Source organism: Salmo trutta, chromosome 1 (genome assembly GCF_901001165.1).
Source record: "Salmo trutta chromosome 1, fSalTru1.1, whole genome shotgun sequence".
In the NCBI taxonomy this organism is placed as follows: domain Eukaryota; kingdom Metazoa; phylum Chordata; class Actinopteri; order Salmoniformes; family Salmonidae; genus Salmo; species Salmo trutta.
In genome coordinates, this window is record NC_042957.1 from 24,664,265 (window position 1) to 24,678,046 (window position 13,782).

General features: G+C 40.3%; 1 protein-coding gene across 1 annotated transcript; it reads right to left on the reverse strand.

The window, feature by feature from the left end:
* Window positions 1-4,966: 4,966 nt before the first annotated feature.
* On the reverse strand, window positions 4,967-12,730 carry LOC115181882 (uncharacterized). The gene is made up of 8 exons (XM_029743824.1): window positions 12,594-12,730; window positions 12,374-12,516; window positions 12,144-12,280; window positions 11,965-12,058; window positions 11,487-11,825; window positions 11,213-11,396; window positions 10,848-10,972; window positions 4,967-5,119 (listed from the first exon to the last, which is right to left on the reverse strand). The coding sequence occupies exons 3-8, from the start codon at window positions 12,182-12,184 to the stop codon at window positions 4,967-4,969; spliced, it is 936 nt and encodes a 311-aa protein (XP_029599684.1). The 5' UTR covers window positions 12,185-12,280; window positions 12,374-12,516; window positions 12,594-12,730.
* Between the last annotated feature and the right edge of the window lie 1,052 nt (window positions 12,731-13,782).

The window sequence follows — 13,782 nt, forward strand, 5'->3', positions numbered from 1 at the left end:
CATCAAACACATTTGGGATGAATTGGATTGCCGACTGCGAGCCAGGCCTAATCACCCAACATCAGTGCCCGACCTCACTAATGCTCTTGTGGCATTAGCTTTCCAACATCTATTGGAAAGCCTTCCCAGAAGAGTGGAGGTTGTTATAGCAGCAAAGGGGGGACCAGCTCCATTCGAAATTGTGGTGAAGTGTGCCTACAATGCACTGCTTAAATGTATATGTTGAGTAACATTACACTCAATAGGAGTGAAACTGTTGGATAGGCCTTACTAGTGTTGGATTTTGCAAGTCACATTTTAGAAAGGTGTTATTGTACAATGTTGCAATGGGCAGAAATGGCTTATACATACAACATGTTGCACCAACACTTTTTATTGGAACAAAATAATTCATACACTTTTGCTTATGTGGATGATGTAGTCCATAGTCTACGACCGGAAGGAAAGTTGACTGATGATCAGCTTCTACTACTTAGTGAGAGGCATTTTACCTGCTGTTCCTATGAGCCGTTCTGCCTAGCACAAGCCAAGGCTCCTGCAAGGCTTCTTCTTACTTACCTACATAGAGGCATTGGAACCCTGAAGCACATCTACAGCCCATAAGTTAACATCCTAAATCCTCATGTGAGAAACATGCAGTTTAAAGTCATTTGCCAATGGATTGGGAAAGGCCCAGAAGATGCTAAATCCATATCAATAGATTAACAAATTAAACGTATCATGATTTTGCATCCCTAAATATATTTTGACATTTTCATTGTTTTCACAGCCCTTTAAGTAATGATAATAAGGACAGTGTCCGGATTAAAGTTAGTATGCATGTGTGCAATGCCTACTGCTTCCAGAATTTAGTCAGCAAAGATGATTACAACAAACGTTTACAGTACATTTCATTCTATCTGGACCATGGATGACAGGGCTGACAGATTTAAGCATATGGCTCAGTTGGTATGAGCAATTTGAATACTTATATGCCAACAAAAACAAAATAATGGGCAGATACTTTAAAAATTATGTTATATTTATTAACAATATTATGAATATGATGTATAAATACATGCAACCAACTGATTGAATCATTACTGTAAAAAAGGAGGAAGCAAGTGAAAAGAACTTGTCAGTCTGCCCTATATCAGTCGAGAACAAATTTTTATTTTCAATGACGGCTTTGGAACAGTGGGTTAATTGCCTTGCTCAGGGACAGAACGACAGATTTTTACCTTGTCAGTTCAGGGATTCAATCTTGCAAACTTTCGGTTGCAAGTCTAACTCTCTAACCACTAGGCTACCTGCCACCCCATATTAACGACCAAAACATAAATAGGAAGATTGTTTTTTTAAATGTTCATAAAGTTGGGAGATGTCCAATGACACCAGGGGGTCTGGGGATATCTGCAACACAAATGTATGTATTAGGACTCATTATAAACAACTTCATATTTAATATATAGTTATGAAATTGACAAAAATACTAACGTGTACTGCCATGCAGTTAAATACTATCACATGCAGAACACATACAGAAAGCAATTAACTGTACTTTCATTCATATTTCTGTCTCACTTAAACAGCAGGTAGATAACTTATTCTCATGAGATGGAAGCATTTCATTTCATTATACTGGACACTTGATTTCAACATATGTTTTGTGACTTAATTCCCACCATTAAAAATAATGAAAACAACCACATTTTTTGGACTCACATCTGACACCAGCATGACCTGGGCAAGAGTGTCATTTATGGGTCCCACTGACCCAGAAACTGCTGAACCTGGGAGCCAGGGAGTTCTAGGCTAGACAGGGAACCCCTACCCCACAATAAACAAAACACAAAAGAAGGCATCTTGATTTTCTTACACTTCATTTTGGCCCATTCTACCCCTAACTTTCCCATGCATGCAAATGGTCCCCAGTTTGTTGTTGTAATACAGTTTGTGTTCTAAGTTAAGATGAATGGTAAAATAAATATAAACTGATGAAAGATGTTATAAAGAACAAAGTAGCTAAAAAGGAACATATAAACTCCTAGGTTAGACAAAATACATCTACTGTAGGTGTCACGTCCTGACCAGTATAGGGATTATTTGTTATTGTAGTTTGGTCAGGACGTGGCAGGGTGTGTTTGTTTTATGTGGTTCAGGGTGTGTTTTGTGTATGTGTTAGGTAGAGGGGTATTTGATTTATTAGTCCGGGGTTTGTTAGTCATTGTTCTATCTTAGTATATTTCTATCTAGTCTTTTGTAGTTCTATGTTTAGTTAATTGGGGTTGGACCTTCAATTGGAGGCAGCTGGTTATTGTTGCCTCTGATTGAGGGTCCTATAATTAGGAGTTTGTTTTTCATGGGATTTTGTGGGAGATTGTTCTTATTTAGCTGTTTGCCTGACAAGACTGTCAAGTTTGTTTTGTATACGTTTGTGTTTTCCTTCTTCACCAATAAAAAAAGATGAGTGTACATTTTCCCGCTGCGTCTTGGTCTCTACCCTACAACACCCGTGACAGTAGGAATGCGTTCAGTTCGACATTAGCAAATTATTCACATGCAAATGGACTTCAAGTGCAAATTGCATTCCACTTGGAGATTTGGACGCCGTGGGCTACTCCAGTCAAGGTTTGGTCTTGAATACAAAGATTTGTAAAGGATTCAGGGTTGTTTATATGAGTGACAGGTGTAGTGGACTACTAGCTGAACCAGCAAGGATGATGAGGAAATATATGGCCTTTTTTGTTTATCAGTGGAGTGAAGAGAAGTGGACCCACCAGAAGTCATTAAGGCAGGATACCCAGAAGAAACCACAAAGGTCTGAAACAAAGAATGTGAAATTGCTAATTATACATCATAGCATTTATATGGCACATATCCTTCCCCTGCATTCACAGACAGCTAGGCACTACTACTTTGTAACTCAGCCCCCTCAATACCTATCCTACGGTAATGTGATTGGCATCAACTGAACATTTGTGTCAACAACTCTGTTTTTGTTGATGCTTCAGGTTCTTAGCTGGTTGCAATGTGGTTGCAGAAGCATATTTTGGATCAACTGTAGATTGAACTAGGGGTCTGGCGGGCCCCGGAGGTCCGCTGAGGCCAGACTGATCCTCGCCACGTCCAACAGGCTATCAAGAAAGATCTGAAAGATAAATATAAAAGGTGAATTTTGAAAAGCGTATCATATGTTATTTGTCACATGCGCCCGAATACAACAGCTGTAGACTTTAAAGTGAAATGATTACTTACAAGCCCTTAACCAACAATGCATTAAAAAAATGTCCTTAACCAACAATGCAGTTTAAAATAAAATGCCCCCCTAAAAGAGATAAGAATAACAAATTATTAAAGAGCAGCAGTAAATAACAATAGCGGGGCTATATACAGGGGGTGCCGGTACACAGTCAATGTGCGGGGGCACCGGAGTCGAGGTAATTGAGGCAATATGTACAGTCGTAGCCAAAAGTTTTGAGAATGACACAAATATACATTTTCACAAAGTCTGCTGCCTCAGTTTGTACACAGCAAAAAGTCCAGTGTTGAATTAACTCCCACAGAGTTGATTTCAACAGTTTGAGGGTTTATATAGGTCCACACTCTCCAGAGTTAAATAAACACTTTCAAAATAGTTAAACATTTAACACTCTGCCAGAGTTCCTTCTTTAACTCGCAAAACAGAGTTAAAGTAACACTAAGGGATTAGACAACTAACACTGCTCCGAGTTAATTTTTATTAACTATTTGGGTAGTGTTAATTTCACTCCCTAAAGTGTCAATTATCTACACTGAAAAAATGTTAAAATGAATTGTTAATTTATTCAATATTATTTAATTAAATATATACTTATATTAATAAGAATTAATCACAATAAACAATCATTGTCAAAAACATTTTGTGCCTTTTCTCCCTTGCAGTCAGTTGAATTAAAACATTGTGAATGAAGGTATAATGTACATACTTTCATCTGAAACATTGTATGAGCTTTGAATATCAAACGGTTTATGAAATTTAAGCTCAGACATTTTTAGTACACATCTTTCCACACTTCGTAATACTCTGAATGCATGATGATGGTCATCAAAATTCTCTGTAAATAGCTTGTTTGTCAAAAAAAAAAGTGATCTTCAAGCAAAAGTACATCACTTATTTGACAAAAGACTGGCATGTCTTCTTCCATTGCACTGCAAATAACTAGTCCAGCTTTATATTCTACACCATCAACTTTAACCCAACTAGTTGAGAAAATATCTTTTGACAAGATCGTTTCAAGCATTTCATTGTTGACGACATTCTCATCTCTGAAGAGAAAAGATTTAATTGGCCCATACTCATTTTGTTTGAGGGTGAAGGTTTCCCAGTGATAAGCAATGGCCATCTGATGCTTTTTAGCAAGCGATTTGGTTATGTTTTTTAAATTTTTAAAACAATCTTTAAACAGCTTGTGTTTGGCCTCAAACCTCATACACCACGTATATAATAAGGGGCCAATTTTCCTTATAGAAGATGGGTAATGGATCATAAAATAATGCTTAGGTATCAAGTTTCTATGTGGATACAAGTGCTTAAATAGTTTGTGGTGGTCAACAATCAAATGCTTTAAATATATTGTCATACCTAGAGTGAGAGAAGGTGAAAAAACTATGTTCATTATTTGAAGTAACAACCGTAACAAATTCCAGTTTTTGTTTCCTGCAGGAATAATGTCACCAAACAACAGTGGGATGTTTTTCCAAGACACAATGTCTGAATAGAATTCAAACCAATGCCATTGCCAACACTCTCCAAAATAATCTCTGTAGGACGATTTTTTCGTTCTAAAAATCCATAATCAAAACAATAAATCCTGGAAAGCAAGTCCTGTTCTGACAAAGTGTTGCGTGAGATATCCAAAAAGCAATTTGATCTCATACTGAACCACACCCTCAAGAAGATCATGCATGATATCAAATGAATTGTTATTACAAACATGGAAATACTTCAATGAATTAAGCGGTTTGCCTTGCATGGGATGAGATGCTTATCCATTGTGATGTAGAAGCTCTCAATCTTGCTCTTCTGACGCCCAACAGTGAGGAGGTACAGCTGCCGACCCTGCTGGTTGCGGAGATGCTCCTCCAAACTGCAGCATGACTAGGGTTGAGGTCAGAAAACTGAAAATTAGACACAAGAATAATGTGCAGCCAGAGAAAACTACATTATAGAAGTTGTAGCTCTCTTCACGACAACAGACACAGGTTGGTTCCTTGAAACGGGCGTTTATTGCATTGCAGGTATTTTTCTCCGATGCATCCACGTCACGCCGTGAGAACTATATGTTTGAATGAACACAGTAACGTTGATAAATTATACAGTACTGAAACAAAGAAATACAAATGGCGCTCGGCGCAATAATACAAATGGCGCTTGGCAGGACTATAAACAAAGTTCTATAGGTTGAACAAAATACCTCGTTGGTTGCTTGTCCTGAAAAGAGGTTCTTGAATCCTTAAAGTCCCTTGAAAGTCCCTTTACTGTCTTTCTTAGCCTCTGTCATCAACAATTATGACTCAGACTAAGATCTGCTTAAGTTAGATTGCACACAGTCAATTAACAAATTCCGTAGCAGTAACACAACAGAGAACGTTAGTTCCGGGATGGAACATAAAAACACAGACAATGGCCTAACGTTAATTTACATGTTACATCATATTTAAATTCTTATCTATACATCAATAAATCATTTATTTATTTACTACATCAAATAAACCTTGAATTATGTATTAATCATGCATCGTGAACACAGCATCTATGTAACAACACTTTCACTCCCACCAAATCACTCATTAACTTGGAATGTGGGATTTTCTTTTAAACAAAATTATGAAAATAATTAATAAAATGTTTTAAGTCTGAATGAACGTATGTGATTTAGTTAGCCTCTAGTAAGGTAACTACCTTGTGAATAGGCCTTTCAAGGTGGACTGATCTAGTGTGTGGTTTTTCTTTACCAAGTGTAGTGTCACTGACTTGTAGCTTCAGCTTTCACACCATGCCGTCTGCACTAGGATGAGCTTCTACAACCCTGGAAAGCTTCCACTAGTTTCTTGGTGAGTCCTTTGAATTCCCTGACAAATTTCTGGAGCCTGGCGATGGCTCTCACTGCTCTGGACCAGTCAGAAAACTTAATGAAGCGATTCACTATTGAATTCCCTTCTTTCATCTTGACTGCATGGACATGGGCCTTGCGAAGCTCAGGGTCGGTTGTTTCTACTTCTCCCACCATTTCCTCTTCACGTGGAAGACTCCGCTGCCAAAGAAAGTTGGGTCCTTTCAGCCAGTTAGACTCTTTCAGCTGAACTGCACTTCGTTTATTGTCTGGGAGATTAGGTTTGTCCGTCTTGAAAGGAAGTGGGAGTTCATAGTGGCCGTCTTCCTTCTGCCTTATACTTTCTTTCACTTTAAACAAAAAGAGAAGGTCTTCCTGAGAAACTGGGTTGTCATCTGCAGTGTGATCTGCGAAATCAGATTCGAGGACCTTGATTATGTCTGTTGGATTGATCTCTTTGACTTGAGTTTTGCACAAAGTGTACGTCTCTCTTCAGCTCAACTGATGGCTGCACGGCAGGTGTCACTTGTCGCACTATGATTCTGTAACTGGTTCCTATTGCATCACCGTAGTCACTTGCTTGAGTCGAGCAGCCAACAATGCTCCAGCCGAGATCAGTTCGTTGTGCATATGGATGATTTTCTTCACCGGACAGGATCTCCCTTGGAAGAAGGGCTTGTTGACAGTTATAGCCGATCAGAAGGCCTACTTCGCAATCCAGTGGTGGTGGAATCTTGTCTGCCAATTGTTCCAGATAAGGCCATTTTAGAGCCGTTTTAGCAGTTGGAATGTGCGACCTGTCTGCTGGAATGAATTCTCGTGTGAAAAGTGGTGGCAATGGGATCCTTTTCTTTAAGTTGTACCCTCTCACTTGTAGACTTGTCAGTTTCTGGCAGGGTATGACTGTTGACCTTGTAGACATTGTGGACAGTCGCAAACTGACATTCTCTTTGTTTGTGTTGAGGTCTTGGGCTACTTCATCTAGGATGAAAGTCGTATCGCTTTGCGTGTCTAAGAGAGCGTAGACGAGAACTTCTTGATCTGGCTGTTTTGTGGACGAGACCCAGACTGGTATGATTGAGGATGTTTGTGTGCTTAGGCCTTCTTGTATGACTCTGTTGGTAATTGCTGCTGCAGCTATTTCCTTGGTGTCTGCCCTGTGCTTTGAGTAGTCGTCTACCTTTGGAGGTGTGAACTTTTGATGTTCCTTGAACTTGTCATAATGCAAACATGTCGGGTGTCTCTTCTGACATCTTTCACACGTACTCTTGTTATCACACGTTCTTGAGTGATGACCGGTCTTCAAACATCCAAAGCAAAGCTTTTCTGCTTGCACAAACTTGACACGATCTTGAACTGTCTGTTCACTGAACTTTCTGCACTTGACGAGGACATGTCCTGTTCTTTTGCAAAAAATGCATGATGGGATGTTGCTCTGTGTTGTGTTTGTGGACAGTGTCTTTGCTTGAATGGTTTGACTTCGTGGATGCTTTGGTTTCTCGCTTTCCACACTCTTGAGCGCTTGTATTGAGGATATAGGATTGCAAGCGAGATCTGCTTCCTTTGATAGAAAGTCTACAAACACCTTGAATGGTGGGTACCCAGCGTTTGCTTGTCTGACTTCCATCGTTTTGCGGTTCCAACTGGATACCAGCCAATCTGGCAACTTCAGCAGAATCTTTTGACTCTCATTGCTGTCATTGAGAACTTCCAATGTCTTAATGTGGGGCATTGCAGCCTCACAGCTCTTGAGGAAGTCTGCAAAGTCTCTTAGTTCACAACCATCCTTAGAGCTTATCTTTGGCCATCCATGCAGCTTGTCTCTGAAGGACTTCCCAATTATGAATGGGTCTCCGAAACGTTTTTGCAACAGCTGCCAGGCTGAGTCGTATGCTGCTTCAGTGCCTAGTATGAAAAATCCTTCAACAGCTTTCTTTGCGGCACCACCTAAGTACTTTCTTAGGTAATACAGTTTTTCATTCTTTGGAATGTTTTTCCTGTCTATTAATGTTTCGAAAGATAGCTGCCAGTCTTTGAATTTCAAAGGATCTCCAGTCAATAATGCAGGCTCTGGTGTTGGGAGACGATTGGCACTTATAGCTTCTGCTAGCATGTTGACCAGATCAGAGCTGTTCTGCACTTGATGCATGGACACTGAAGTTGGTGGAGCTTGAGGTACCAATTGTGGACTTTGGGAACTAAGAGCTTGACTTGTAACTGGTAGAGGTTGAGGAATGAATGAGGGACTTGAGGCATATAGGGCTTGCGTTGTGACTGGTAGAGATTGAGGGCGGTCTGGAGGAACTGTGAGGTTAAGAACTTGAAGTTCTCCTTCTGGTTCAACATCATGCAGAAAGTCAGTGGGCTCAAAATTGTCTTCGACTTGATCGTAGACCTTTACTCGAGCTCTTGCAGCATTCAACTTCTTCACTTCCTCTAGACGTTCAAGCTTTCTACGCTTGTCTTGCATTGCCTGTTGTCTGGCTAGGTTCTCAGATTCAAATTGTGTCAGCCGCTGTTTTCCTTCAGCCTCTAGCCTTTGAAGTTCTATCGCTTCCCTTTCTTGTTCATCCAACACTGCCAAAATCTCCTTGGATGCGGCAGCTTCAGCTGCAGCCTCATTTCTGTTAACTGAGTGGATGCTAGAGTGGATAGAAACACATTTTGATCGACGAGACGGTGGCCTTGATAGAGAACCTGTTGAGTCTAGGATCGAGCCAACATCGGGCCAAGGTTCTTCCTCCTCATCTGATGTATGCCCTTTAAGTTGCCTTTCTGCCTTTTGAACGATAAATCCTGAAAGCGAAATGCACGTGTCAACTTTGCGTCGCAGGTTTGGTTCAGGAGTTTGCATTCTACGTAACTCTTCATAAATGACCTGTACATCAGAACAGGTGCTTTTCATGTTCTCAATCAGCTCATTTAATTCGTCCTCGGAGGCCAAATCAGTCAATATTTCCTTGTCTATTCTTGCATGATACTTCCACTTCTCATGGATGATCCTGTACCGACGTTGTACACTCTTCAGCCTTTCTTCTTGAAGTTCTTTTCCTTTCTCTGTTAGAGATCGTGTTCTTTCACTTCTTCGTAGCCTTTCCACTTCTTCTGCAGACTCTGTGTCTGTCGCGTCGGGTTGAGCAGGTGATTTGGTAATTTCACGGCATGTCTCAGTCTTTGTGTCTGACATTTTGAGATGGATGTGGTATGTGTGTCTCAACTATTGAGCTTGAATTGGATTTATATTAGGCTATGGGTGAATGTAGGCTACAGTAGGCCTAAATTTGATTAGCCAGGAAGGTTAAAAACTGTATGAATTCCTTAACTGTGTGAAGACTAGGTGGGTAGCCTAACTTCTAAATATAAACTTCAGTATTGCATCAAGATAACTATCAGCACTTAGCTAGACTTCAAGTTGACTTCAATTTCAAAATAAGATTGAAAATTACTTTGGTACAAATAAACTTAGTATAAACCTTAATCACAGAATGAATATGCATATAATGCATTAAATCACATATCACTTCACATAATAAAATAATTTCACATCAGTGGAGGTACCTTTTAAACTTTGCTTAAATTGCTCTTTAAGCTTGGCTAACACCACTTTTCATAAAACACTAATCTTAATTTCAATGTATGATTATCTTTTATCTTTACTCAAAACGTATTCACTTGCTTGTGGAGTTAAGTTTCCCTTTAAATCTCATTCGATTTATCCCCAAAACATGTAGGCTAAGCACAGTATGTACGATTCATAGAGCTGAGTCCTTAGTTGCAATTTCCAAGTAGAACCACTTCTCATCCCACCTTAACTTGAATGTTGTGGTAGAGTGCTTTTGGCCTGAAAAGTTGCGCTTTCAACACAGTCGTTGCTTGCTGTCGCTAAGCCGACAATGTCATGGGCTTTGCTTATCTGATCTGCTGGATCTTCGTTGTGTCGTTACCCGCGCCGGCCTTGTTGTCTCTCCTACCAGTGTTGAGCAGGCGAGTTCTCACTGTAGCTCTCTTCACGACAACAGACACAGGTTGGTTCCTTGAAACGGGCGTTTATTGCATTGCAGGTATTTTTCTCCGATGCATCCACGTCACGCCGTGAGAACTATATGTTTGAATGAACACAGTAACGTTGATAAATTATACAGTACTGAAACAAAGAAATACAAATGGCGCTCGGCGCAACAATACAAATGGCGCTTGGCGCGACAATACAAATGGAACTTGGCGCGACTATAAACAAAGTTCTATAGGTTGAACAAAATACCTCGTTGGTTGCTTGTCCTGAAAAGAGGTTCTTGAATCCTTAAAGTCCCTTGAAAGTCCCTTTACTGTCTTTCTTAGCCTCTGTCATCAACAATTATGACTCAGACTAAGATCTGCTTAAGTTAGATTGCACACAGTCAATTAACAAATTCCGTAGCAGTAACACAACAGAGAACGTTAGTTCCGGGATGGAACATAAAAACACAGACAATGGCCTAACGTTAATTTACATGTTACATCACATTTAAATTCTTATCTATACATCAATAAATCATTTATTTATTTACTACATCAAATAAACATTGAATTATGTATTAATCATGCATCGTGAACACAGCATCTATGTAACAACACTTACAGAAGTGATTATTCAAACAGCTTTTCATTGGCTAGTGCAAGATGGGAATGAAGACTTAATTACAATTCCATCCACTTTTTAACAACCCTCATTTACATATGTGGCTAAGAAGGTGACGTGACAAATTATTATAATCACGTTAATAATATAATTACCTTATGAAAGACAACAAGTCTCTCAACTGCGTCACATGCACTAATTTTTGGAGACTTCAGTCCCCCTGGAGGTGGTGGAAGGAGATGTAACAGCAACAACAGGGAAGCCATTTCTTGGTCGTAGGCTGAGGACAAAGAGTCACAAGAATTAACTGAAAACTCTTCAAATGTAATACTTTTAAAGTTTGAATGAGAACCGGGAGGCATTATGAGAACGTTTTAAACCGTCATCCATCTATTAGTCACATTTATCCCAAAAATTAGATCAACGTTCAGAGATACACAGAATAAACAAATGAAATATTATTGCAGTTATAATTTAACTGCAATTATAGCAAATTTATTAAAATAAAAAAAAAACTCACTTGTTGGCTCATCAAGATCACTTCCTGGGGGACTTTCTGCTGACTGCACCAAGCGACGCAACTCTGGTGTTGAGGTGAGCCGCTTAGCCTCTTTTATGACATTTGGCTTGAAGAACAAATCCCATTTCTGAAGAAGCCTGGAGGATGTGGCGCCATCAAATAGGAGAGGGAAGTCTTGGTCCACCTTTAAGAAAGAAGATATTAAACTACTACTACTACTTCAGGAAATACTTTCAAATTTCAAGCCATTCTAAACATCTCATCCCAAACTTACCAATCCTTTTGTATCCAGGAATCTTGGGAAGCTGGAGAGGATATCAACACTTCTGCCTGGGTCATCAACGAGCTTCTGACGGTGCTGAAAGGTCTCTCTCATCTTCTGTAAAATCAGGGAATTGTCTGTGGTATGGTTGAGCAAAGACATGGCCTCTTGGCAAGCATCACCATCAAGCTGCCTTTCAACATTAACAGTCCTTTGGAAATTTGGGCCCCCTGGAGAAAAGTCAATTGGGCTATTTGGTGGCAGTGCAGATCCTCGACGAATCTTCCTCTGGACTGTTTTCAGACGCCAAGAAATGTATCCTGTGCTGCTTGCAGCATCATAGAAGTGTTCCTGAAATGAAAAAAATAAAATAAATGCGTTGTCATACCAGGCTCATGAGAAATCTCGCGGAATTCAAATATCAATGTCATCCACACAGTTTTGTGTCACAACATGACATGAAAGAGTTAACAATAATAATGCCTATTACATAGCCCTTCTTGGAGTATGGATCCGTGAGGGAAGGGAACAACATCACTATCCCACGCGTATAATCTTCTCTGATTGCTTTAGTGGGGCGGTGCCTGAGAGGAGATATTAAATTAGTACATTTATGCAATGGCCATGCAGTTATCTGGTACAAATAAAAACAATGTAAAACAAACATACCCATGATTGTCAATCATGTGAGCCACCAGGATGTTAACCATTTTTCTTCTTGCAGCATCTGTTAGGGTTTCTGTTGTTTGGTACTCCTGTAGTACTTCTTCACCCCCAGACTTGCCTCTTAGCACAGCTTCAATCAACTAATAAAAAACAAAAACATTACAATACAAAACATGGTGATAAATAGCTTTTCTAGAGACTCAGAGTGAAAAAATGTGAAAGCATTAAGAAACCTGTTCAGCAGACACAGCATCATGTGTATCCTCAATTCTTTGTCTCTTGCTAGGGACATCATCTAGGATTATAGTTGATGCACTTGAGCTGAAGCTTGAGTCAGACGTCTCAGAAGCAGAAGACAAGGAGAAATCAGAGAATTCTAAAGGAATAGAAAAAATGCTAATAATTATATTATGTAAAGTAAAGTGCTTTATTATACCTGCCTTGATATCTCACCCTGATCTGAGAATAGTGTCAGCACCACATTGCCTTGTCCAACGAGGTCGCTGAATATTTCTGCATCAACTTCTGTCCCTGTTGCATCCTTGTATATAACTTTTGCATCAGGTGGCAGGCAAAATCTCTCGATGACTGGAAAATATAGTAAGGTCAAACTGAATGTGCCTGGCCGTGCAGTCATGAGTGAGCAGGGAGTACAAGAGGGGACTGAGTATGCACCCCTCAGGGGCCCCGGTGTTGAGTATCAGCGTGGCAGATGTGTTGTTACCGACCCTTATCACCTGGGGGCGGACGCACAGGAAGTCCAGGATCCAGTTGCAGAGGGAGCTGTTTAGTCTCAGGGTCCTTAGCTTAGTGAAGAGCTTTGAGGGCACTATGGTGTTGAACGGTGAACTGTAGTTAATGAACAGCATTCTCACATAGGTGTTCCTTTTTTTCAGGTGTGAAAGGGCATTGTGGAGTGTTTTATAAATTGCATCATCTGCGGATCTGTTGTTGCCACATGCAAATTGGAGTGGGTCTAGGGTTTCTGGGATAATGGCGTTGATGTGAGCCATGACCATCCTTTCGAAGCATTTCATGGCTACAGACGTGAGCGCTACAGGTCGGTAGTGATTTAGTCAGGTTACCTTTGTGTTCTTGGGCAACATGTTGAAACATGTTGGTATTACAGAATCAGACAGGGAGAGGTTGAAAATGTCAGTGAAGTCACTTGCCAGTTGGTCAGCGCATGCTCAGAGTACACGTCCTGGTAATCCATCTGGCCCTGGGGCCTTGTGAATGTTGACCTGTTTAAAGGTCCTACTCCCATCGGCTGCGGAGAGCGTGATCACACAGTCGTCCGGAACAGCTGATGCTATCATGCACGTTTCAGTGTTACTTGCTTCCACGCGAGCATAGAAATTATTCAGCTCATCTGTTAGGCTCATGTCACTGGGCAGCTCTTGGCTGTGCTTCCCTTTGTAGTCTGTAATAGTTTGCAAGCCCTGCAACAACCATCGGAGCCGTTGTTGTACAATTCAATCTTCGTCCTGTATTGATGTTTTTTTATGTTTCATGGTTCGTTGGAGGGCAATACGGGATTTCTAGTAAGCTTCCGTGTTAGAGTCCCGCTCCTTGAAAACGGCAGCTCTACCCTTCAGCTCAGTGCGAATGTTGCCTGTAATCCATGGCTTCTGGTTGGGGT